The 25,614-nt window shown below is 38.1% G+C and overlaps 1 protein-coding gene across 1 annotated transcript in view; it reads left to right on the top strand.

Annotated features, from left to right (window-relative positions):
• The window catches only part of plekhf2 (pleckstrin homology domain containing, family F (with FYVE domain) member 2), a 25,638-nt gene extending 5,333 nt beyond the window's left edge, over positions 1 to 20,305 (top strand). The window contains exon 2 of the mRNA XM_068729915.1: positions 15,345 to 20,305. Within this exon, the coding sequence (XP_068586016.1) occupies positions 15,356 to 16,087 (732 nt within the window). The 5' untranslated portion in view covers positions 15,345 to 15,355 and the 3' untranslated portion in view covers positions 16,088 to 20,305. The remainder of the gene's footprint in view (positions 1 to 15,344) is intronic.
• Positions 20,306 to 25,614: the final 5,309 nt, after the last annotated feature.

Raw genomic sequence — 25,614 nt, forward strand, 5'->3', positions numbered from 1 at the left:
GACCATAAAGCAGGGGATGATTTAGGGGCGGGGCTACACAGTGATTGACAGGTCTCTACCAGAGACGTATACGGCGTCTCTACGTCACTCCTCCTCAGTCCACATATGGTCACTTCCTATTCACTGGTTGCAAAAAACCAAAGAAGATGACAAAAGACAAATTCGAGGCTTTAAAACATCCACAAACAAACGACTACGTCCACTTCTTATAAACACTCTTATGATTCAGAAGCAATTCATTTGAAGTGTGGGTTCATTAGAGTTCACATACAAACAGACGTAAGAGGGTACATTTCCATGGCAACTCTTTTTTTTTTTTTTTTTTTTTAAAGGTGTTAAGTGCACAGCAATGATCTACTTCTGGCTGATTTCTACACGTGAGTTCTAAAGTATTGAGGGGGTTTGAAATACGACGGTTAATACCTACTAGAAGAAGATCTCAAGTGATCGTCATCGTCCACTTAACGAGTCGAGAGGCCATCGCTGATTGTGACCAACGAACGTCTCCGTCTAGACGTCTACACTAGTTTGAATAAATCTTTATTGAGAGCGTCTTAAGAGACGCTCGCCGTCTGCTTAACGAGCCGAGAGACCATGTTTTCCACCACACCGGTGAAACACCTGGTAGTAATGTGTCGTGTTTTATTTCTCCATGCTAAAGACGCTAGCGTAGCTAATTGGCTTCTTTGCATTCTCCACCATTATTACGTATTCATGTAACGTCTAATATGTGAATTACGTCGGTATTGGATCGGTCCCATCTTTTTTTACAAGTGTTGTAGAAATGCATTATAATAAAAACCTTCTTCATACAGCACCTTTTAAAAAAAAAAAAAAAAAAAAAAAACAGAGTTCACAAAGTGCTTTGACGGACAAAAAGGAAGATTTAAAAAAATAAACAACAAAGTTTCAGCGGTGAAGTCCAACAAAAGCAAGAAAAAACTGGTGAAAAAATGTAAACCCTGATAAAAACGTACAATAGATGCAACAAGAACAAACTTCTAAATAACATAATGAAATAAAACAGTAAAAAGATAAAAGGAATATTATGTATCCTCACACATCCTGTCAGATTGCTCTGCACTCAAGCCCATAATAAATCAAACTTTAGTGTTCTTAAAGGCGTGAATCTCTTGCATTGGTTTTGTGTATCATGTAATCTTCACACCTCTTGTCTATAAACTTTCATGTTCCAGTATGTTTACAAGGAGAAAAAGTAAGATCTCCGTGGTTAATGGCGCTCACTGAGACTCTTCTTCTTCTTCTTCTTCTTCTGCGTGTTTCAACGCGCACTGATCGGATAGTCAGAATATCTGACTCATTGATCTGTTTGAACCTGTGACTGAATCCTCTCCGGCTGTCGACGGAAAAAACAAAAGTCAGCTCCGGTCTGAACAAGTTCCCGTCTGTTCATCAGATCACAAACCTCTCTGTTCCTTTAGCTTCTTCGTCACGCTCGGGACTAGAAGGTTCTACTGCAGATAAAAGTGTCAGTCGTCACGCTCGGGACTAGAAGGTTCTACTGTAGATAAAAGTCTCACAGTCGTCATGCTCTGGACTAGAAGGTTCTACTGCAGATAAAAGTCTCACAGTCGTCACGCTCTGGACTAGAAGGTTCTACTGCAGATAAAAGTCTCACAGTCGTCACGCTCTGGAGTAGAAGGTTCTACTGCAGATAAAAGTCTCACAGTTGTCACGCTCTGGACTAGAAGGTTCTACTGCAGATAAAAGTCTCACAGTCGTCACGCTCTGGAGTAGACGGTTCTATTGTAGATAAAAGTCTCACAGTCGTCACGCTCTGGACTAGACGGTTCTACTGCAGATAAAAGTCTCACAGTCGTCACGCTCTGGAGTAGACGGTTCTACTGTAGATAAGTGTCAGTCGTCACGCTCGGGACTAGAAGGTTCTACTGCAGATAAAAGTGTCAGTCGTCACGCTCTGGACTAGAAGGTTTTACTGTAGATAAAAGTGTCACAGTCGTCACGCTCTGGACTAGAAGGTTCTACTGCAGATAAAAGTCTCACAGTCGTCACGCTCTGGACTAGACGGTTCTACTGCAGATAAAAGTCTCACAGTCGTCACGCTCTGGACTAGAAGGTTCTACTGCAGATAAAAGTCTCACAGTCGTCACGCTCTGGAGTAGACGGTTCTACTGCAGATAAAAGTCTCACAGTCGTCACACTCTGGAGTAGACAGTTCTACTGTAGATAAAAGTGTCATAGTCGTCACGCTCGGGACTAGAAGGTTCTACTGCAGATAAAAGTGTCAGTCGTCACGCTCTGGACTAGACGGTTCTACTGTAGATAAAATTGTCACAGTCGTCACGCTCTGGAGTAGAAGGTTCTACTGTAGATAAAAGTCTCGCAGTCGTCACGCTCTGGACTAGAAGGTTCTACTGTAGATAAAAGTGTCAGTCGTCACGCTCTGGACTAGAAGGTTCTACTGTAGATAAAAGTGTCACAGTCGTCACGCTCGGGACTAGAAGGTTCTACTGCAGATAAAAGTGTCAGTCGTCACGCTCTGGACTAGAAGGTTCTACTGTAGATAAAAGTGTCAGTCGTCACGCTCTGGACTAGAAGGTTCTACTGCAGATAAAAGTGTCAGTCGTCACGCTCTGGACTAGAAGGTTCTACTGCAGATAAAAGTGTCAGTCGTCACGCTCTGGAGTAGAAAGTTCTACTGTAGATAAAAGTCTCACAGTCGTCACGCTCTGGAGTAGAAGGTTCTACTGTAGATAAAAGTCTCACAGTCGTCACGCTCTGGAGTAGAAGGTTCTACTGTAGATAAAAGTCTCACAGTCGTCACGCTCTGGAGTAGACGGTTCTACTGCAGATAAAAGTGTCACAGTCGTCACGCTCTGGAGTAGACGGTTCTACTGTAGATAAAAGTCTCACAGTCGTCACGCTCTGGAGTAGACAGTTCTACTGTACAGTTGTGGTCAAAAGTTTACATACACTTGTAAAGAACATAATGTCATGGCTCTCTTGAGTTTCCAGTTATTTCTACAACTCTGATTTTTCTCTGATAGAGTGATTGGAACAGATACTTCTTTGTCACAAAAAACATTCATGAAGTTTGGTTCTTTCATGACTTTATTATGGGTTAACAGAAAAAGTGATCAAATCTGCTGGGTCAAAAATATACATACAGCAGTGCTAATATTTGGTTACATGTCCCTTGGCCATTTTCACTTCAATTAGGTGCTTTTGGTAGCCATCCACAAGCTTCTGGCAAGCTTCTCGTTGAATCTTTGACCACTCCTCTTGACAGAATTGGTGCAGTTCAGTTAAATTTGATGGCTTTCTGACATAGACTTGTTTCTTCAGCATTGTCCACATGTTCTCAATGGGATTTAAGTCAGGACTTTGGGAAGGCCATTCTAAAACCCTAATTCTAGCCTGATTTAGCCATTCCATTACCACTTTTGATGTGCGTTTGGGGTCATTGTCCTGTCGGAACACCCAACTGCGCCCAAGACCCAACCTTCGGGCTGATGATTTTAGGTTATCTTGAAGAATTTGAAGGTCACCTCCAGCCAGAAAGCCCTGCAGGAGGAGAAGTTAATCAGTGTTCATAAAAGGTGATCCAGATGATAAGAACCGGTGTTATCTCTCCTGAGTGAACAAAGTGCACTGACTCGGGACCTGCTGGGCTGCACATACTGGAACAAACACTGAATATTGCGCTAATAGCGCCACTAATATTGAACTTCCTGTTTCCAGTTTGACACAAGGTTGGAGTTTCTGGTGTCAACCGTTATTTAAATGATACTCCAGGTGTGGTGACAAGGTGTTTGGCTCTACGTCAGGTTAACCTCTCATCCTGCTAGCTCCTCTGTGGTCACGCTATCGGTCACAAAGAGCCGGCAGACGTCTTTCACATCGCTGGATTCCTCTCTGCCATATTCAGAATTTAATCAACACACACTTGTTGGTAGAGGTGAGGAAGCGTTCTCGCTTCTGAGACGTTTGTTTTTGTGAATTGCAGCACGCTTGTAATGCACTGCAGTTTGTCATCATTATAGTTATGACTTTCTGTCTCATTTCTATCAAAATTAAATAAAATGCATTTTAAATAAAATAAATTTAAATAAAATGCATTTAAAATAAAAGACATTTTAAAATAAGTTTTAAATAAAAGACATTTTTTAAAATAAGTTTTAAATAAAATACATTTTAAAATAAGTTTTAAATAAAATTAATTTTAAATACATTTTAAATAAAAATCAATTTTAAATAAAAAATATAACACATTATTATCTTCTGTCTGTTTATGGCCCACATGGCTACAGAATGTTTTAACTGTTGGTGCAGAAGAAACTAAAATACTTTGTTGACATTCTTTTCTTCATGGTGTCTCAGAGAGCAGCTTGATCACAGAAGACCTTAACAACGACTCTCCTCGCTAGCTTCTCTTTCTCTCTTCACTCACTCGTCATCCTCACTCTCTCTCACTCTCTCTCTCTCTCTCTCTCTCTCTCTCTCTCTCTCTCTCTCTCTCTCTCTCTCTCTCTTTCAGCTCCTGACTCATCGCTTCCCTTCCTTCTCAGTTTTCAGACCGCAAGAGTTGAAAAGCCCAATTTCCTCCTTTTTCTTTTTAGGCGGTAGCAGCTGGTGAGCTCCTAACTAATGTAGTGAACTGTTCCTGTTTGTTATTCACCTGATGGGGGTTTAAATGTAATCACCTGAAAATAAAATAAAATAAAAATAAAAAATATAATAAAATAAAACAAAAATAAATAAATAAATAAAATAAAATAAAAACAATAATAAAATATAATATTAAAATAAAATAATAAAATAAAAATAAAAAATTAATTAAAATAAAATATAAATTTAAGTAAAAACAATTAAAATATTAAAAATAATATTGTATAATATAATAAAATGTACACTGACACCAAGATGATATTCTTTGTCATTTGGCTTTTTGAAGTAATTTCAGTGTGTTAGTAAGAATCATTAAATAAAATCTTTCAACATCTTTTAAGGGAAACGGCAAACAATCGTGAAAAATAAAAATAAAGTTTCATGCTTTAATTATCTTCCCCACAGTAACTGTTTGACATTATTTCATTCAAACAACAGATGTTCGTCTCATTTACCCACAGTTAAGTGAACACGATGGTCTGAGATATGGACATTAGAACAGAATATCAGTGCTACCATCATAGAAAACTGGTATTAAATCAAGTGTTTACTAAACTAACAGAGAGAAGGAGAAGTCGGAGTGGACTAATCAGACTAATAATGTAATATAGTTAATCTAAGGTTTTTTTTTTTTTTAAAGGTGTTAAGTGCACAGCAATGATCTACTTCTGGCTGATTTCTACACGTGAGTTCTAAAGTATTGAGGGGGTTTGAAATACGACGGTTAATACCTACTAGAAGAAGATCTCAAGTGATCGTCATCGTCCACTTAACGAGTCGAGAGGCCATCGCTGATTGTGACCAACGAACGTCTCCGTCTAGACGTCTACACTAGTTTGAATAAATCTTTATTGAGAGCGTCTTAAGAGACGCTCGCCGTCTGCTTAACGAGCCGAGAGACCATGTTTTCCACCACACCGGTGAAACACCTGGTAGTAATGTGTCGTGTTTTATTTCTCCATGCTAAAGACGCTAGCGTAGCTAATTGGCTTCTTTGCATTCTCCACCATTATTACGTATTCATGTAACGTCTAATATGTGAATTACGTCGGTATTGGATCGGTCCCATCTTTTTTTACAAGTGTTGTAGAAATGCATTATAATAAAAACCTTCTTCATACAGCACCTTTTAAAAAAAAAAAACAAAAAAAAAACAGAGTTCACAAAGTGCTTTGACGGACAAAAAGGAAGATTTAAAAAAATAAACAACAAAGTTTCAGCGGTGAAGTCCAACAAAAGCAAGAAAAAACTGGTGAAAAAATGTAAACCCTGATAAAAACGTACAATAGATGCAACAAGAACAAACTTCTAAATAACATAATGAAATAAAACAGTAAAAAGATAAAAGGAATATTATGTATCCTCACACATCCTGTCAGATTGCTCTGCACTCAAGCCCATAATAAATCAAACTTTAGTGTTCTTAAAGGCGTGAATCTCTTGCATTGGTTTTGTGTATCATGTAATCTTCACACCTCTTGTCTATAAACTTTCATGTTCCAGTATGTTTACAAGGAGAAAAAGTAAGATCTCCGTGGTTAATGGCGCTCACTGAGACTCTTCTTCTTCTTCTTCTTCTTCTGCGTGTTTCAACGCGCACTGATCGGATAGTCAGAATATCTGACTCATTGATCTGTTTGAACCTGTGACTGAATCCTCTCCGGCTGTCGACGGAAAAAACAAAAGTCAGCTCCGGTCTGAACAAGTTCCCGTCTGTTCATCAGATCACAAACCTCTCTGTTCCTTTAGCTTCTTCGTCACGCTCGGGACTAGAAGGTTCTACTGCAGATAAAAGTGTCAGTCGTCACGCTCGGGACTAGAAGGTTCTACTGTAGATAAAAGTCTCACAGTCGTCATGCTCTGGACTAGAAGGTTCTACTGCAGATAAAAGTCTCACAGTCGTCACGCTCTGGACTAGAAGGTTCTACTGCAGATAAAAGTCTCACAGTCGTCACGCTCTGGAGTAGAAGGTTCTACTGCAGATAAAAGTCTCACAGTTGTCACGCTCTGGACTAGAAGGTTCTACTGCAGATAAAAGTCTCACAGTCGTCACGCTCTGGAGTAGACGGTTCTATTGTAGATAAAAGTCTCACAGTCGTCACGCTCTGGACTAGACGGTTCTACTGCAGATAAAAGTCTCACAGTCGTCACGCTCTGGAGTAGACGGTTCTACTGTAGATAAGTGTCAGTCGTCACGCTCGGGACTAGAAGGTTCTACTGCAGATAAAAGTGTCAGTCGTCACGCTCTGGACTAGAAGGTTTTACTGTAGATAAAAGTGTCACAGTCGTCACGCTCTGGACTAGAAGGTTCTACTGCAGATAAAAGTCTCACAGTCGTCACGCTCTGGACTAGACGGTTCTACTGCAGATAAAAGTCTCACAGTCGTCACGCTCTGGACTAGAAGGTTCTACTGCAGATAAAAGTCTCACAGTCGTCACGCTCTGGAGTAGACGGTTCTACTGCAGATAAAAGTCTCACAGTCGTCACACTCTGGAGTAGACAGTTCTACTGTAGATAAAAGTGTCATAGTCGTCACGCTCGGGACTAGAAGGTTCTACTGCAGATAAAAGTGTCAGTCGTCACGCTCTGGACTAGAAGGTTCTACTGTAGATAAAATTGTCACAGTCGTCACGCTCTGGAGTAGAAGGTTCTACTGTAGATAAAAGTCTCGCAGTCGTCACGCTCTGGACTAGAAGGTTCTACTGTAGATAAAAGTGTCAGTCGTCACGCTCTGGACTAGAAGGTTCTACTGTAGATAAAAGTGTCACAGTCGTCACGCTCGGGACTAGAAGGTTCTACTGCAGATAAAAGTGTCAGTCGTCACGCTCTGGACTAGAAGGTTCTACTGTAGATAAAAGTGTCAGTCGTCACGCTCTGGACTAGAAGGTTCTACTGCAGATAAAAGTGTCAGTCGTCACGCTCTGGACTAGAAGGTTCTACTGCAGATAAAAGTGTCAGTCGTCACGCTCTGGAGTAGAAAGTTCTACTGTAGATAAAAGTCTCACAGTCGTCACGCTCTGGAGTAGAAGGTTCTACTGTAGATAAAAGTCTCACAGTCGTCACGCTCTGGAGTAGAAGGTTCTACTGTAGATAAAAGTCTCACAGTCGTCACGCTCTGGAGTAGACGGTTCTACTGCAGATAAAAGTGTCACAGTCGTCACGCTCTGGAGTAGACGGTTCTACTGTAGATAAAAGTCTCACAGTCGTCACGCTCTGGAGTAGACAGTTCTACTGTACAGTTGTGGTCAAAAGTTTACATACACTTGTAAAGAACATAATGTCATGGCTCTCTTGAGTTTCCAGTTATTTCTACAACTCTGATTTTTCTCTGATAGAGTGATTGGAACAGATACTTCTTTGTCACAAAAAACATTCATGAAGTTTGGTTCTTTCATGACTTTATTATGGGTTAACAGAAAAAGTGATCAAATCTGCTGGGTCAAAAATATACATACAGCAGTGCTAATATTTGGTTACATGTCCCTTGGCCATTTTCACTTCAATTAGGCGCTTTTGGTAGCCATCCACAAGCTTCTGGCAAGCTTCTCGTTGAATCTTTGACCACTCCTCTTGACAGAATTGGTGCAGTTCAGTTAAATTTGATGGCTTTCTGACATGGACTTGTTTCTTCAGCATTGTCCACATGTTCTCAATGGGATTTAAGTCAGGACTTTGGGAAGGCCATTCTAAAACCCTAATTCTAGCCTGATTTAGCCATTCCATTACCACTTTTGATGTGCGTTTGGGGTCATTGTCCTGTCGGAACACCCAACTGCGCCCAAGACCCAACCTTCGGGCTGATGATTTTAGGTTATCTTGAAGAATTTGAAGGTAATCCTCCTTCTTCATTATCCCATTTACTCTCTGTAAAGCACCAGTTCCATTGGCAGCAAAACAGCCCCACAGCATAATACTACCACCACCGTGCTTGACGGTAGGCATGGTGTTCTTGGGGTTAAAGGCCTCACCTTTTCTCCTCCAAACATATTGCTGGGCATTGTGGCCAAACAGCTCGATTTTTGTTTCGTCTGACCACAGAACTTTCCTCCAGAAGGTCTTATCTTTGTCCACGTGATCAGCAGCAAACTTCAGTCGAGCCTTAAGGTGCCGCTTTTGGAGCGAGGGCTTCCTTCTTGCACGGCAGCCTCTCAGTCCATGGAGATGCAAAACACGCTTGACTGTGGACACTGACACCTGTGTTCCAGCAGCTTCTAATTCTTGGCAGATCTGCTTTTTGGTGGTTCTCGGTTGACTCTTCACCCTCCTGACCAATTTTCTCTCAGCAGCAGGTGATAGCTTGCGTTTTCTTCCTGATCGTGACAGTGACAAAACAGTGCCATGCACTTTACACTTACAAACAATTGTTTGCACTGTTGCTCTTGGGACCTGCAGCTGCTTTGAAATGGCTCCAAGTGACTTTCCTGACTTGTTCAAGTCAATGATTCGCTTTTTCAGATCCATCCTGAGCTCCTTTGACTTTCCCATTGTAGCGTTTGTGGGCGTTTGTATCCAATGAGCCCTATTTAAATGGCCTCAGAGAAGTCACCAGTTGTAGTCACTCATAATCACTCACAAGAAGTTAAGAGGCCATGCTATGAAGCTCATTTCATTGACACAACTTTCTAAGTCACCAAAATTGCTAATTCATGTTGCTGTATGTATATTTTTGACCCAGCAGATTTTGTCACTTTTTCTGTTAACCCATAATAAAGTCATGAAAGAACCAAACTTCATGAATGTTTTTTGTGACAAAGAAGTATCTGTTCCAATCACTCTATCAGAGAAAAATCAGAGTTGTAGAAATAACTGGAAACTCAAGAGAGCCATGACATTATGTTCTTTACAAGTGTATGTAAACTTTTGACCACAACTGTAGATAAAAGTGTCACAGTCGTCACGCTCTGGAGTAGACAGTTCTACTGTAGATAAAAGTGTCACAGTCGTCACGCTCTGGAGTAGACAGTTCTACTGTAGATAAAAGTCTCACAGTCGTCACGCTCTGGAGTAGACAGTTCTACTGTAGATAAAAGTGTCACAGTCGTCACGCTCTGGAGTAGACGGTTCTACTGCAGATAAAAGTCTCACAGTCGTCACGCTTTTTAATCAGACAACAACGTCGCCTCATAAACTCTTTGAACTGATGATTTTTCTAAACATTTTCTAAACTAAATCATTAATAATTGACAAATGAATGTTGTTGTACATGTTGTCACGTCAAAGAAAATATCAGATTATTCATAAATAAGTCTCTATGACCAGGATTTGGAAATAGCGTTGAACGTCTGCCGCTTAAAGGAAGCACATTTCTTTGTATCTGAGTTTTTATCTTCTTTAATCTTCTTCTTTCTTGAAGAAGAAAGTCTTCTCAACAGGTCGTAGCGATGAAGCCGTAAACTTTTAAGATAAAACAATGTTACGTTTTTTATTTCTGTCTTTGGGTGAAACTAAGCGTAAGCTTTTACTCTGAATATGTAAAAGCTATGTGTGTGATCTTTGAATGGAGAAGAGTTTAATTATGGAGCTTGTCAGCGTTTTGATGGCGGAGAGGAGCAAACTGTTGGAAATGTTTTGCTCATTTACTAAAAACGAAGACTTAAACGCTTCATGTGCTCGTGTAATTAATGACGCTTTGCTTTTAGCCACTTAGAAATGTTTGTTGTACTTTTATCTTTTGAAGAATATTAGCATAATGTCCTGTTTGTTTGTTTTAAGTAGTTTTCCCTCTGAAGAGATATCAGTCTAAGTGGGAGTATTAAAGTCATACAACCTCTGTGACATTTCAGAATAAGAGCGTGGACATGAATTGAGCTCTCGGTGTTGCTGAGCTGTTATTTGACATGATGTTTGGTCTGTTGTTACTCCGATTATTGACCTGGATCACTGTGGGTTAAGGTGTTTAAAAGCATCAGATTTGTGTTTATGTGATCGGACGTGTTTGTGATGAGCTGAGTGTGGGAAAAACTGTCATTTTAAGTTTCTTTTTTTTTTTTGTTATCAGCAGCTTATTAACACTAGAGTTAAAAATAACAGCAACGTTCTGTCATTCCTTATTTTGCAGAGGATGGAAAAACATGTTTTCTTTGAACAATCGCCAAAAACGTCACCGTTAATCAAACCTAGAAGCTGTAAAAACCGTCATAATCTTCAGATCTTGGAACTGAACTTCAGGAAGTGAACACAGAGAGGAGAGGAGAGGAGAGATGTCAATAGATTCATATTTATAGTACCTACAGCCTCCATTGTTTTTACTGAAGCTCTTTTACTTGAGTAGATCTGAGTACTTCTCTCTTTACTCAACCTCTTAAACGTGGTACTCTGGACGTTCTCAGACCTGCTTGAAGCTTGAGATCCTCTAATTGAACCTTTTCCCTCAGGTGATAGTTATGACATGCAGAGTAGTCGTCTTACACGTTTAATTAAAGATTAGAGCCCAAAACATTCCCATCCGGGGTGGAGAAGTCACCTCCAGCCAGAAAGCCCTGCAGGAGGAGAAGTTAATCAGTGTTCATAAAAGGTGATCCAGATGATAAGAACCGGTGTTATCTCTCCTGAGTGAACAAAGTGCACTGACTCGGGACCTGCTGGGCTGCACATACTGGAACAAACACTGAATATTGCGCTAATAGCGCCACTAATATTGAACTTCCTGTTTCCAGTTTGACACAAGGTTGGAGTTTCTGGTGTCAACCGTTATTTAAATGATACTCCAGGTGTGGTGACAAGGTGTTTGGCTCTACGTCAGGTTAACCTCTCATCCTGCTAGCTCCTCTGTGGTCACGCTATCGGTCACAAAGAGCCGGCAGACGTCTTTCACATCGCTGGATTCCTCTCTGCCATATTCAGAATTTAATCAACACACACTTGTTGGTAGAGGTGAGGAAGCGTTCTCGCTTCTGAGACGTTTGTTTTTGTGAATTGCAGCACGCTTGTAATGCACTGCAGTTTGTCATCATTATAGTTATGACTTTCTGTCTCATTTCTATCAAAATTAAATAAAATGCATTTTAAATAAAATAAATTTAAATAAAATGCATTTAAAATAAAAGACATTTTAAAATAAGTTTTAAATAAAAGACATTTTTTAAAATAAGTTTTAAATAAAATACATTTTAAAATAAGTTTTAAATAAAATTAATTTTAAATACATTTTAAATAAAAATCAATTTTAAATAAAAAATATAACACATTATTATCTTCTGTCTGTTTATGGCCCACATGGCTACAGAATGTTTTAACTGTTGGTGCAGAAGAAACTAAAATACTTTGTTGACATTCTTTTCTTCATGGTGTCTCAGAGAGCAGCTTGATCACAGAAGACCTTAACAACGACTCTCCTCGCTAGCTTCTCTTTCTCTCTTCACTCACTCGTCATCCTCACTCTCTCTCACTCTCTCTCTCTCTCTCTCTCTCTCTCTCTCTCTCTCTCTCTCTCTCTCTCTTTCAGCTCCTGACTCATCGCTTCCCTTCCTTCTCAGTTTTCAGACCGCAAGAGTTGAAAAGCCCAATTTCCTCCTTTTTCTTTTTAGGCGGTAGCAGCTGGTGAGCTCCTAACTAATGTAGTGAACTGTTCCTGTTTGTTATTCACCTGATGGGGGTTTAAATGTAATCACCTGAAAATAAAATAAAATAAAAATAAAAAATATAATAAAATAAAACAAAAATAAATAAATAAATAAAATAAAATAAAAACAATAATAAAATATAATATTAAAATAAAATAATAAAATAAAAATAAAAAATTAATTAAAATAAAATATAAATTTAAGTAAAAACAATTAAAATATTAAAAATAATATTGTATAATATAATAAAATGTACACTGACACCAAGATGATATTCTTTGTCATTTGGCTTTTTGAAGTAATTTCAGTGTGTTAGTAAGAATCATTAAATAAAATCTTTCAACATCTTTTAAGGGAAACGGCAAACAATCGTGAAAAATAAAAATAAAGTTTCATGCTTTAATTATCTTCCCCACAGTAACTGTTTGACATTATTTCATTCAAACAACAGATGTTCGTCTCATTTACCCACAGTTAAGTGAACACGATGGTCTGAGATATGGACATTAGAACAGAATATCAGTGCTACCATCATAGAAAACTGGTATTAAATCAAGTGTTTACTAAACTAACAGAGAGAAGGAGAAGTCGGAGTGGACTAATCAGACTAATAATGTAATATAGTTAATCTAAGGTGAGCTGTGAGAGAGAGAGGACGGCTCATGAACCACCGGACTGTTCCTGTAACACAAGGTCTGGACCGCATTAACATTCAGAACCACGAGCTGCAGAGCTCCACGTGTACCACAAGAAACCGCCTTTTATTTCCTCTGCAGCTTCTCCTGATCATCTGGACTCGATGGATAGATAATATAATAATAGTTCATAACACCTATGAGTGACAGAAGGTTGTGCTTGAGCTCTTAAATCTGTGAAGTCACCTCGATTACCTCTAATAAGTGATTCATCCTTAAGTCCTTATAATATTCAAACCTTCTTACATTCCAGCTCCTTAAATGTGACAATTTTCCTTTATTTATTCTGTTTGACATCGTTTTGAATTGAATATTTAAATATCCTTTTGGATTATCAGTCAAACAAAACAACGTATTTTCAGACATTTAGACTAAACATGTCGTCAAATAATCAAACAATACATGTAATAGTTTGGTTCAAGATTTAATTTACAGATTCTTTTCTGATTTCCTGGAATGTAATTTGACATTTAATGTGTGTAAAATAGAAATCAACACACTTCCCATGAACTAATTATAATAGATTTATTTGCGTAATCTACTATTTGCTGGCAGGTATTTTGTCTTAAGAGACTTTAAGGTTCACAGTAAAATCAAATGATAACGTAGAGATTGTTTTAGACGCTACAGAAGAAATGTACATCAAATAAATGACTTATTTATTTTAGGCGAGGATGGTCTTTTAAGGAAGGATCTACTTTTAAACTCGACTGACTAAACTAGAAGTAGAGCCTGAACGTCTTTCACTTTTCTTTCTATAATTAGATTCAGGAAATAAGCTTCAGGGGAACTCCGGCAGTATTTGCAAGTCATCCAAGACCAGTTCGGTGATCTTGTGTTTGAAGTATTTAATTCTCAATTAAGGCTATGGATGGATATATTTTTAGGGTTTTATAGAGACTAGTACTCTTATTGATTCTCTTATCGGTTTCTTTTTTGTATGTAACCAGAGTTCTCTGTGTTTGGAAATCTGTTGGATTAACTGTTATTTAAAGCAGCTATGATCACACATATATATGTATAATAATAATAATAATAATAATAATAATAATAATAATAATACATTTTTAAACGATAATGATGATTGGACTTCATCGTTGTCCGTTATCTCAAGAACTATTGGAGGGAGGGATGGAGGGATGGATGGATGGATGGGTGGATGGGTTGATGGAGGGAGAGATGGAGGGAGGGAGGGATGGATAACAATAATTTGGTTATAGTTTAATGGTTTGTCAGTTTTCTTTTCTTGGTTTTATATAATTTTAATTGAATAAACTAATTAACTGTTGATTGAACAATACGAGCATTTTATTGACCATGTTGATTAAATCACTGAAGACATAATCAGCCAATTACATGATAATAAAAGTCCTAATTAGATATCTGAATAACAAATGTAGATATGTTACTATTGGTCCTTGGTGTGGTTTCAATTAAAGGCGATTTAAGATGGTGAAACAAAACTTATTTATTATAAATTAAAACTATCTATATTTTTCTTCCAACATTTGTGACGGCAGAAGAGAGAGTATATTCTCTGCATGTTTCATCCCACTCTGTCGGGTCATGATTACTGCTTTCAGAGCCTCCAGCCTGTATATTTATGCCTCTTCCTCTCCGGAGCCCTTGTTGCTCTTCGTGCCCTCATCCCTGTCTGCCGGTGGGAGCCGGTTGGCCTGTTGCCTCGGCGATGGGCTGACATGTCAGCAGCTCTCCAGGTTGTTAGTGTGCAGATCACTGAGGAAACCCGGCCCGGGCTGCACTGGTATCTACTGGCTAATTAGCATTGTTAAGTGAAGCGTCCGACAGGCTCGTTAGCGGCGATACATGTTGTTCAGGCACAGATTACATTACTTTACTCCTTATAGAAGTAAAACCATTTAGTATCACGTATCAGCATCCCGTTCATCAAATATAAAACTCTCAATTTATAGAATAATAACCGTGTTGTCAATAAATGTGTAAAGGCTAGGAGGGCTATAATCAAACATCAAGTTGATCTGTATCTGTTGATATGGATCATCAATAATCAACAATTAGTGTCAGTGTCTTCTTTTAAACTGAAGATATGACAAATATGTGAGGTTTTCTGATCGCGTGATCTGCAGATTGTTGCATGAAGTTCCAGTTTGAACCGTAAAGATTCGATCTGTCGAGCGAAAAGAAAAGGAAAAGAAAGAGGAACGGAGATGGTTTGTGGGATTTCAGTAGAAGAACTAACAGAACGTTTTTATTTCTCTAAAGGTGTAGACTGTTTCTAACAGGAGGATGTTATGAAAAGGGAAATATTAGTAAGAAGATGGAGAAATCTTTGACCTCTAGTCATTTCATATTCCTGATTTATTATTTATTTATGTCTTGATGATGAAAGAAGCGGTTTTAGATTTAACAGGATGAATTTCTAAAAGTTTTCTCCCTCTCTCCGGTTTCCTCCAGCTGAGGTGAAGATGGACCGACTAGCCAACAGCGAGGCCAACTCCAAGCGCATCGCGGTGGTGGAGGGCTGCTTCGGCGCCGCCGGCCAGCCGCTCGCCATCCCCGGCCGCGTGCTGATCGGCGAGGGCGTCCTCACCAAACTGTGCCGCAAGAAGCCCAAAGCGCGGCAGTTCTTCCTCTTCAACGACATCCTGGTCTACGGCAACATCGTGATCCAGAAGAAGAAGTACAACAAGCAGCACATCATCCCGCTGGAGAGCGTCACCATCGCCACGGTGCCCGACGAGGGCGACCTGCGCAACGGCTGGCTCATCAAGACGCCCACCAAGTCCTTCGCCGTCTACGCCGCCACCGCCACCGAGAAGTCCGAGTGGATGAACCACATCGGGAAGTGCGTGGAGGACCTGCTGCAGAAGAGCGGCAAGGCGCCGACGGGCGAGCACGCCGCCGTGTGGGTGCCCGACTCGGAGGCCACGGTGTGCATGCGCTGCCAGAAGGTGAAGTTCACGCCGGTCAGCCGTCGCCACCACTGCAGGAAGTGCGGCTTCGTGGTGTGCGGGCCGTGCTCGGAGAAGAAGCACCTGCTGCCCAGCCAGTCGTCCAAACCCGTCCGCGTCTGCGAGTTCTGCTTCCTGCAGCTGACGTCGGGGGGGCTGGCGCCGCGCTCGGACTCCTTCAGCCGGCTGGGGTCAAAGTTCAACAACCTGTCGGACGACGACGACGAAGACGACAGCAGCGACTGAGGTCCCCTCCCTCTACGCCTGTTTTTGTTTCTTTGTTTCTTTCTCCTCACAGAGGATTTATTCATTCATTCACGTCAAAACCAAAAAATATGTTCCCTTCTTCCTCTAATCGCTGCAGGGATCAATACGTTTCCTGAAACAATGAAAAGTGGAATTAATAACTGGTCGACCAGCAGAACTCTTCTGACTCCTGATTGGGCTGCAATTAGTCACTACAGAACACAATGGTGCTAATGAGAGAACACTCCTCCTCCTCCTCCTCCTCCTCCTCCTCTCATCTTATTTTTACAGTCTTTTTATGTCCAGACCTACACAAGGTGATTGCTTGTTATTTCTGCAGGGAAAAGCAAATGTTTTACCTTTTTTATCTCTTCTGTCCTTCCAGTGTTTTTGGTATTTTTCTGATCTATTTTTGTAAAATCGTCACCAGCAAAAATGTCAAGATCCCTTTCTTTTTTTATATATATATATATATAACAAAATGCAGATATAATGCTAAACGCAGAGCTTTTCCTGCTGCTTCTGACAAATCAGCTGATGCTTGTCTCAGCCCCCCCCTCACCCCAAAAAACCTGCCTTTAACGTCACGAGAGAGAGAGAGAGAGAGAGAGAGAGAGAGAGAGAGAGAGAGAGAGAGAGAGAGAGAGAGAGAGAGAGAGAGAGAGAGAGAGAGAGAGAGCTTTGGATTGACAGTCGGTGAAGTGTTTGAAACGTGACAATTCTAATTACAGATTTAGTGGAGCTAAAAAAAGTTTACATTCAAAAACGTTTTCATCTGTTTATCCAAGGTGCTAATTAACCAAAACCTGCACGCTGCGTGGATGATGAGGATGAGGATGAGGAGGAGGAGGAGGAGTTTGAGGTAATTTAGCAGTAAGTCACATGGTGTAAAGCTCTCTATAACAGGATGAACTTCTCCTCCACGTGTTCACCGTAGACTGATAAGTAAGAAAAGACTGATCGGTTTGTTCTTCGTCACATGACACGCGGTGACACGTTGAACTATTTTTCTAACTCGGAGCGATGCCCTGAAAAACAAAAACACGTCGACATTATCAAAGAGTTTGAGGTACTCTCAAGAGCCGCGCCGTGTCACAAAACAAACGCACCCATCCTCGTGGCTTGAACTCTTGCGTAATCTCACCAGCTCCAGCAAAGATGGCCGTCCCTCCGCCTCCCTTATGCTGCAGCACTACAGCTTCTTCTCCTACACTTTCCACTGGTCGTTTGTGTGTGACATGTGACACGTGTTGACATGTGACACGTGTTGACATGCGACACGTGTTGACATGCGACGTGTGTTGACATGAGTCATGTGAGACATGAGTCATGTGACGTGTTAACATGACTCATGTGACGTGTTTGTGTGAGAGACATGAGTCATGTGATCACTCGTTAATCCAGGAACTGAAGAAGGCGACTGTAGTTTCTCTTCCTGGTGACTGAAGAGTTTCATTCCTCACATCTCGTTCTCTTGTTTCCGTCGTTAAAGGTTTCACGATTTTAAAGTCACATAATTGGAACCAAAACCTGAATTAGCAAATGATTCGTTTAGTTTTTGTATTTTTACAGTTTTTCAACGTCAAGCACCACTTTAAATCTTGTTTTTTATTTAGTTGTTTATGTGCTCATAAGTTTCTTATAAAATATATTTAGCATCAACATTTTAGACTAATTGACTGACGACATGTTAGTCATAGTCTTAGTTAACTTAGTTACTTACTGACCAGTTTGTCAACTAATTAATCAGTTGATTTAATCAACAGATTTGTAAATCACTTCTTTAAATGATCTCAGAGAAGTCGTTCAGCATCATATGAAATGTCTCATTGACGAAATAAATCTTAGACCCTGAACGCACCGACGTTACTTCACCTCTCGTCAGTGTCACACTTTGTCCCCAGGCAGCCAATCAAATGGAGCGAGAGGCGGGTCTTACAGCTTCACACTGACTTCCTGTTTGGTAGAACGGTTGATGTTAGTGTTTATATATAAACACTAACATCAACCGTTACCATAATATAATATATATATAATATTTACTTTAAAGACCAAAACAACGATTCATCCTCCACCCTTTTATTTCTCTTTCTGATGATCTCATAAATCAACGTGTGACACAAAATAAATCAGCAGTATTTTCATCCAAAAAGTGTGAAATAATAAAATCTAAATTTACTGCTTAGAAGAGTAAAAAATTATTGATTTGACGCCAAATCTACCAAATAAACCTGTAAACGTGATTGATTATAGATGATAAACAGATGAGAGGAAGTATAAGTAGATTTTAGGGTGAACTGTCTCTTTAAGTGTCGTTCAAACATCTTCAAACATCTTCATCTCCAGATGTTTATCTACGGTTTTTGACCATAAACTGTAAAAGGGATCGTTTTCTTTTTTTTTATTTAATGTTTTTAGTTTTACAGATTTAATATTGACGAAAGCAAAAAAAAAACAAGATCACTAACCAGCTGTCCTTTATACTGATGAGGATGACGATGACGATGATGATGATGATGAAGGATTGCACTTAAAGTTGGCACAATGACTTTAATTGAGTTTTTACTGTTGGATCTCTGGTGGATGTTTTTAACTCAAATCTTCATCTTTTAATCTTTTTCTTTTTTGTACATTTGTACAGAATTAGTTTTTGGGGTTTAATTAGTTTTTGTTGTACAGTTATGATCAGATCTTCCTCCTCCTCCTCTTCCATTCTTCCACATTATATTTTCTATTTTGAATGATCCCTGTTCCTTTAATGGAGGTCAGCTGTTGTTTCATTTGTTAAATAAACTGGAGGAATCGCAGTTAGACTAAAGACTAAATATTCTTTCTTTGTTGGATCTGGAGCTCCAGACTCAGAAACAGAATTAATAATTAAATAAAGTAAAACAGAGCAACAGATTTACTGTAGCGGTTTAGGGTTTAACTACAGTTCGCGTGACCTACTTTCTTGAGAGCCTGTGAACGCATCGTTCGTCTGCTTCAGTCTGAAACAGAAAGAAAAACATTTTGTTTATTTAATCTTGTTTAGTTGAACTGATTTGTAGATTTAAAGACTTTTTGAACAAAGCTGATTTGTATCAACTTGCTTTTTGACTTTCTCGACGTGTAAAATTATCTTTTAAATTCAAACGCGATAAAAATCTCTTTTTTTCTCTCTGTTAACGTCATATTTTTTATCTTAAATAAAGAAGTTCTTCACTTCTCTGGAGCGAAGAATTACGGGGGTTCTTCAAAGTACGGTTCCTTTAGCCCCGCCCCCTCGGTCCAGGACCTGAGGATTTAAATAATGATCTTTTGTTTGTACCGGGAAGTTGATTCACCTCAAAAATGTAATTATCCTCAATGTAAGTCAATGTAAGTCAATGGGTAAAAGTCTTTTTGGGCCCTGATGACATCACGTGACGGACCAGGAAGTTGTAATTGGCGTTGTTGGTAAATTTAATTAGCCTGGAGGCCACAAAGAGGGGAACCATTTATTGTCACTATTATTTTTATCCATAAGTGACACGATGACAGAATGTACGACTATGTTAGTCAAACACTTTCTTTATTAAAACATCTGAAAGATAGAATCCCATCTGATGGAGGTCTGTGGTCTAAATGAGTGTAAGTTAAAGGGTCTTGAGCTTCATCACATCCGTCTCCATTTAAAAGAAATACTAAGAAAGAAATGACGATTCATGGAAGTCAACGGCATGAAAACAACGGAGGCGACAAATGTGATTTGACGCTGAGCTTCTTCGTCTTGGATAAACTCAAAGGTCCACTTACTAGCTTTTTTTTTCTCTGTTTGTTGAAAGCTCCAGAAGAAGAAGAAAGGACTTTGTGTTGTGACGGCTGAAGAAGAGGTCGAGTGTTATTTGGGTTTTGTTGATTTGTTTTTAATTTAAATGTTTTCTCTTTGTTGCCGTTTGACGGCGTCTTTTCTTTCTTCTTATTTTCATTTTTAATTCTTTTGAAAAGATTCTAAACAAAAAGGGCTTCAATCAGAATGTAACCCAGCATATCATGGTTTGATACTAATCCTTCAGAGATCTTTAAAGTATATATATTATATATAAATAATGTTTTGCTTAAAGAACGGACTGTGAGGTGTCGTGTGTTGTCTTCATTCAGCTCGTAGATGAATTATTATATTTAATATAAGAAACGGTTTTAAGAGGTTGTTTCTCAGATTATGTGGAAAATCTAACAAATAAAACTATTTATTCAGATTTGTGCTTCGATGAGCCGTGAAATAATGAATCGGTGTCTAACGGAGATCAGAGGTTTTATTTCAAACATTAAACAAAAGAATAAAATAATCAGTAAACATTTACAACAAGTCCTCAATAAACAAAACAAAGAAATATGACACTTTATTATAATTTAGATAATGAGCTTCATGTTCATCACAGTGTGTAACTTTATAACTTAACTATTTACTTTAGTTTGAAATCAAATATCTCTAAAATAATTACTATTATGTTTGATTATTAAAGCAAAGGAACATGAAGCTGCCTGAATAAAATGTGATTAAAATGGATCAAAGAAGACAATTAAGGCCACTTAGTGAGCGTCGCTGTTTTCAGGTTGATTAAACAAAGAACACGTTTGAAGTTTTTTTCTTTGATTGATGGCGAGAATAGTTCACGGGTTTATCTTCTAAATAATATATTATTATAAACTAATATCATTGATCTGATGAGTATTTTCTCGATGAGTCATAAAAACCTAACTTTTAGTTTCTTGTGTCGTTCCAAAGTGGTGAAGAATATGAGTTATATCTGTAGTTATGATTAAAATAATTCATTTTGAAGCGCTGTCGTAGTTTAACATGCAGCAACATTGTGAGTCAGTAATTTAGTTTGTTGTGTTGAATCAAACAAACTAAAGATGAAAATGATCTTCACATTAAAGAAGTTAAAGAAGTTCTTCCTCTGAAGTCTTTAATGAAGTCACAGTTGGAGCCAATCAGCTGCTTTATATTAGAAGCTTTAAAGGAATCAGACTTCACACAGTCGGACATTAAACATTAAGATTAGAGCCGCAATATTAATACAAAATCAAAGATATAAATAAAAAATGAATCAAAAACACAAAACCCACTGATGCTGCTGATGAGCCAATTAACATATTGTATAGGTCATTTAAATACATAAAAAAAGACCCTGAATACATTAACATATTGAATAGTATTATATATTGATTTTATAAGAAGCAGAAGTTACTTGCATGAAAATGTAAAAATAATTTTATACATATATATATATATATATATATATATATATATATATATATATACAAAATACACAACAATATATAAATTAGTTCAAATGAGCTCCATCTTGAGTGCATGAATCAATTAAGATAAAATAATTTCTGTTCTGTATATTATACGTGTACATATATATATATATATATATATATGTATATAATATGTAAAAATGTGTCATTGGTAGCTCTGCATAAGGAGTACCTAAAATACTTCAGGTACATTTTGCTGATAATCTGTGTACTTTTTATGGAGGATTTGACCATATACATAAAATAGCTGAATACTTGTTCCACCTCTGTATGTACCTAACTAGTGTACTGTAGTATTTAAGTACAAATCTGAGGTACTTGTACTTTACAAGAGCATTTCAAAGTACATTTATTTTTTACGCTACTTTATACTTCTACTCCACCGCGTTCTCTGAGGGAAATATTGTACTTTTTACTCCTTTACTTTTCAGATTCTGATTATTATACAACAACATGAATGATTATGAATTTAATAAAATATGCTATATTATCACAGGTTAAACTACCCATCAGTATTTAGCTGCAGCATAAAAATCATTAACACATTAATGCCTCAATAATTACAATCCAACAATACAAGAAAAGTATCCTGAAATTGGACTCATTTTTACTTCTGATACTTCAAGTATGTTTGACACTAATACTTTTGTACTTTTAGTACAATTCTGAATGCAGGACTGTTGCTTGTAACGAAGTATTTCGGCACTGTGGTATACTTTGAATTTATTAAATAGTTCTGAGTACTTCTTCCACCACTAATTGATAGTAACTTCGATATCGACTAGTTCTCAAATTCACGGGCAGCACTTGAACGCAGCTCCAGACAGCCCCTCTGTAATATTTACTCCTGCCGCTACACCACTCCGGTCCAGTGGGTGGCGATAATGAGCATATATACTGGTTTCACAATCGCTACTATAGCCGGAGAAGAAGAAGACGTCAGTTGGCGGGCTAAACAAAATCCGGAAACAGACAACAAACATTTACATATTAATATAAAATAAACACGCATATAAAGAAACACAGCCTGCTATTACAGGGACTTTTGGCGTTAAAAACGACAATTTTAAAAACAACTCGAACAATCTGGAGCTGACTAACGTTGATGCTAACCTAAAGTTAGGCTAACAGCTAGCTACCCCAATTAACTCACCTGTCTTACCTGCTAGCCTAACAGCTAGCGTTGGCTAACGTTTCAACCAAGCTAGCTGGGAGAGATGAACCAGGTTGAATTGGGAGTTTTATTAAGTAAAAGTAGCAAAGTGTAAAAATTCTATGTTACAAGTAGAAAGTCCTGCATTCAAAATCATACTGTGCAAAAATATTAGCTTCAAAATAAAGTACCCATTGTGCAGAATTGGCTCATTTCAGATAAATGTTTCTGAATCATATATATGTATATATTAGGTGAGTGTCGTTTTGAATTACTGAGTAGCTTAACCTATAATATTATTTGGCGTGTATACTACTTGCATGAATACTACCTGTATGTATACGCGTGTATACTACCTGTATGTATACTACCTGTATGTATACTACGCGTGTCAACTACCTGCATGTATACTACGCATGTATACTACCTGTATGTATACTACGCGTGTAAACTACCTGCATGTATACTACGTGTTTATACTACCTGCATGTATACTACGTGTGTATACTACCTACATGTATACTATGCGTGTATACTACCTGCATGTATACTACGCGTGTATACTACCTGCATGTATACTATGCGTGTATACTACGCGTGTATACTACATGCATGTATACTACGCGTGTATACTACCTGCATGTATGTATATTACACGTGTAAACTACCTCCATATATACTATGCGTGTATACTACCTGCATGTAAACTACCTGCATGTATGCTACACGTCCATACTAAAAAAAAAAGTTATTTGTCTCTCGCTCTTTATTACTGAGCATATTTTTTCAGAAATGAAGTCAGACGGACTGAAGAAGCAATTGTTACCAAAAGGGTTAACTTATATTTGCAATATGAATAGTTTATTTAATAAAACATCTATACTTGACGTCTGTGTATCAAAATATCACCATTATGCTGAATCTATTTTTCTTTTTTCCCCACCCATAACATCTGAGACTTATATTTACCTAATATATTGATTTTAAATGCATATCTGACACTCTTAAATAACAACTAAATCTGACAAACTGAGCTCCACACGAACACTCTTGATTATATGTGATGACATTTAAAATAGCGTATAACTATAAATGAAAACCAGGAGATAGACGATTATATTTCTGTCTCTTTAAAGTTCAAAGTGTGCTCAGCGTCGGTGTGAATGACGGGTGATCTGAGCGAGCAGCGGCCATTAGTGAGCTGATAATGGAGGATAATAGCAGCATAATCATGGTGGTTATTTTAAAGGCGTGTTAATCATACATTACACCAGTGCTGGGTGATGATGCTGCAGGTCAAACAGCTATGAAGTGTTTAATGTACTTTTGACATGACATTTATTTTTATTGGAACCATTTCTGGACAAACAACATTTTATTCATCCTTCCAATACCTCTCTGGTTCGGGATGGTTTCCAGATTAAAGGTAGAATATTTAACACTTCCTCGTTACAATGTCTGAAGAAGGGGTAAAAGTTTGTCACGGTAAAGGTGCGCTTCATTTGGTCGCCTGTCAATGCCGTTATATCCCCTATTATTGTTATTATTTGTTTTTTATTTGTTTTTTTACTGTTTTAGAGACCAAACAAGTGATTTATTGATAAAATAAGCAGCGGAGGAAAAAGGGGTGATAGCATCAACTCATGTAAACCTCAATAAGCCTAAAATGATTCAATCAATCACATATTTTAGGTTTTCTAATATCCTCTTGCTCAGAGTCAAAAGATCTTCTGCAGTTTATTGAAATTGTTTCATTTCTTGAGCTGAATGAGGAATATCCTCAGTGCTAGTTGTCTTAATGATACTGGTGTCTTTTCACGTTTGCCTTTTATGTGACAGTGATAGCTGAGACACAAAGAGTAGAATCTGTTTCTGTAAAAAAGCTTTTCATGATTTGCCCTTCCTTGATGTTCCTCTACTTTGTGTTCCATCAACATTAAAGTCAAGGCAGGCTGTCACGGTTCTTTGGAAACGTCAGCATGATTACAGCTCTTAACTTTCATGAGTGTCACATTATTTTTTACTGAATGAAAAGCAGAGTTGCTACTTTAACAGTCAGTCAAAGAAAAAGAGGAAAGCTTGTTTCCTGCAGAGAGAGGAACATAAATTGGTTTTATAACCAGCAGAACGACAATTCAGCTCTAAAAGAGGGAGAATAAGTAGATGTCTTAAAGATGAATGTAATAATCAAATGATCAGAGGAGTTTTTTGTTTTTTTTAAACAACCAAACTAAACAAATCAGGAAATCAACGAACACGTGTTCAAATTAAACAACCCGCGTTAACACATATATACATGGCGAAGACAAAAAACTAATAATAAAATATAATAAATAAAAAAAAAATGTAAATGTCAAACTTCTCATTGAACAATCACAAAGCAGAACAATTTAAAGTACCATTAAACTGAGCAAGACTTTCCTTCCTAAAGAAGTAGAAATGAGACAGAATATATTCATGTAATCTATCGCTCTCTCCTGCAAAGTAATTGCTTCTTTTTGAATGTTTTAAATATAACTCTGTATACCGAGAGGCTCAACAATGAGTCGTTACTGAGGTGGGATGAAACTGTCAATCCTCCCAACATGTTCACGCTAAAGCATGACCTTTTTCTTTTTTAAATGTAAAAGCTGTATGATAACCACTTATTACTGTCGCAGCTTAACTCTCTTCACATTCAGTGTAATTATGAGTTCGTACAGAGACGGACTCTCAAACTTCTTCTTTTGTGTTTTGTGCTTTTCGCAGCATTAGTCACTTTCTCTGTGTCCTCTTTTAACAGCTGACAGCGATCCACTTTTCTCACTTTGACCCCGAATTAGGTTTTTAAAAAAAAAGAGCAGCGTCTTCGTCGGCCATCTTCTGCAAACTTTTTTTACTTTTTGACTCGGGAATGTAGCAGTAGTGGCAACAATTTAAGTGAAAGTAGCCGTAGCACTAGTAGCATTGGCTGCAGAAGTAGTACTAGGAATAATAGTAGTAGAGGGAATACTAGCAATATCAAAAACAGTAGCAGTAGTTGTCATTTCTAGTACGTTTAGTAGTAACAGTTAATACAAGCAGTAGAATCTGTTAAAACAGT

This window comes from Cebidichthys violaceus, unplaced genomic scaffold (genome assembly GCF_023349555.1).
Source record: "Cebidichthys violaceus isolate CVI_PGR_0920_01 unplaced genomic scaffold, fCebVio1.0.p SCAF_48, whole genome shotgun sequence".
NCBI classification, from domain to species: domain Eukaryota; kingdom Metazoa; phylum Chordata; class Actinopteri; order Perciformes; family Stichaeidae; genus Cebidichthys; species Cebidichthys violaceus.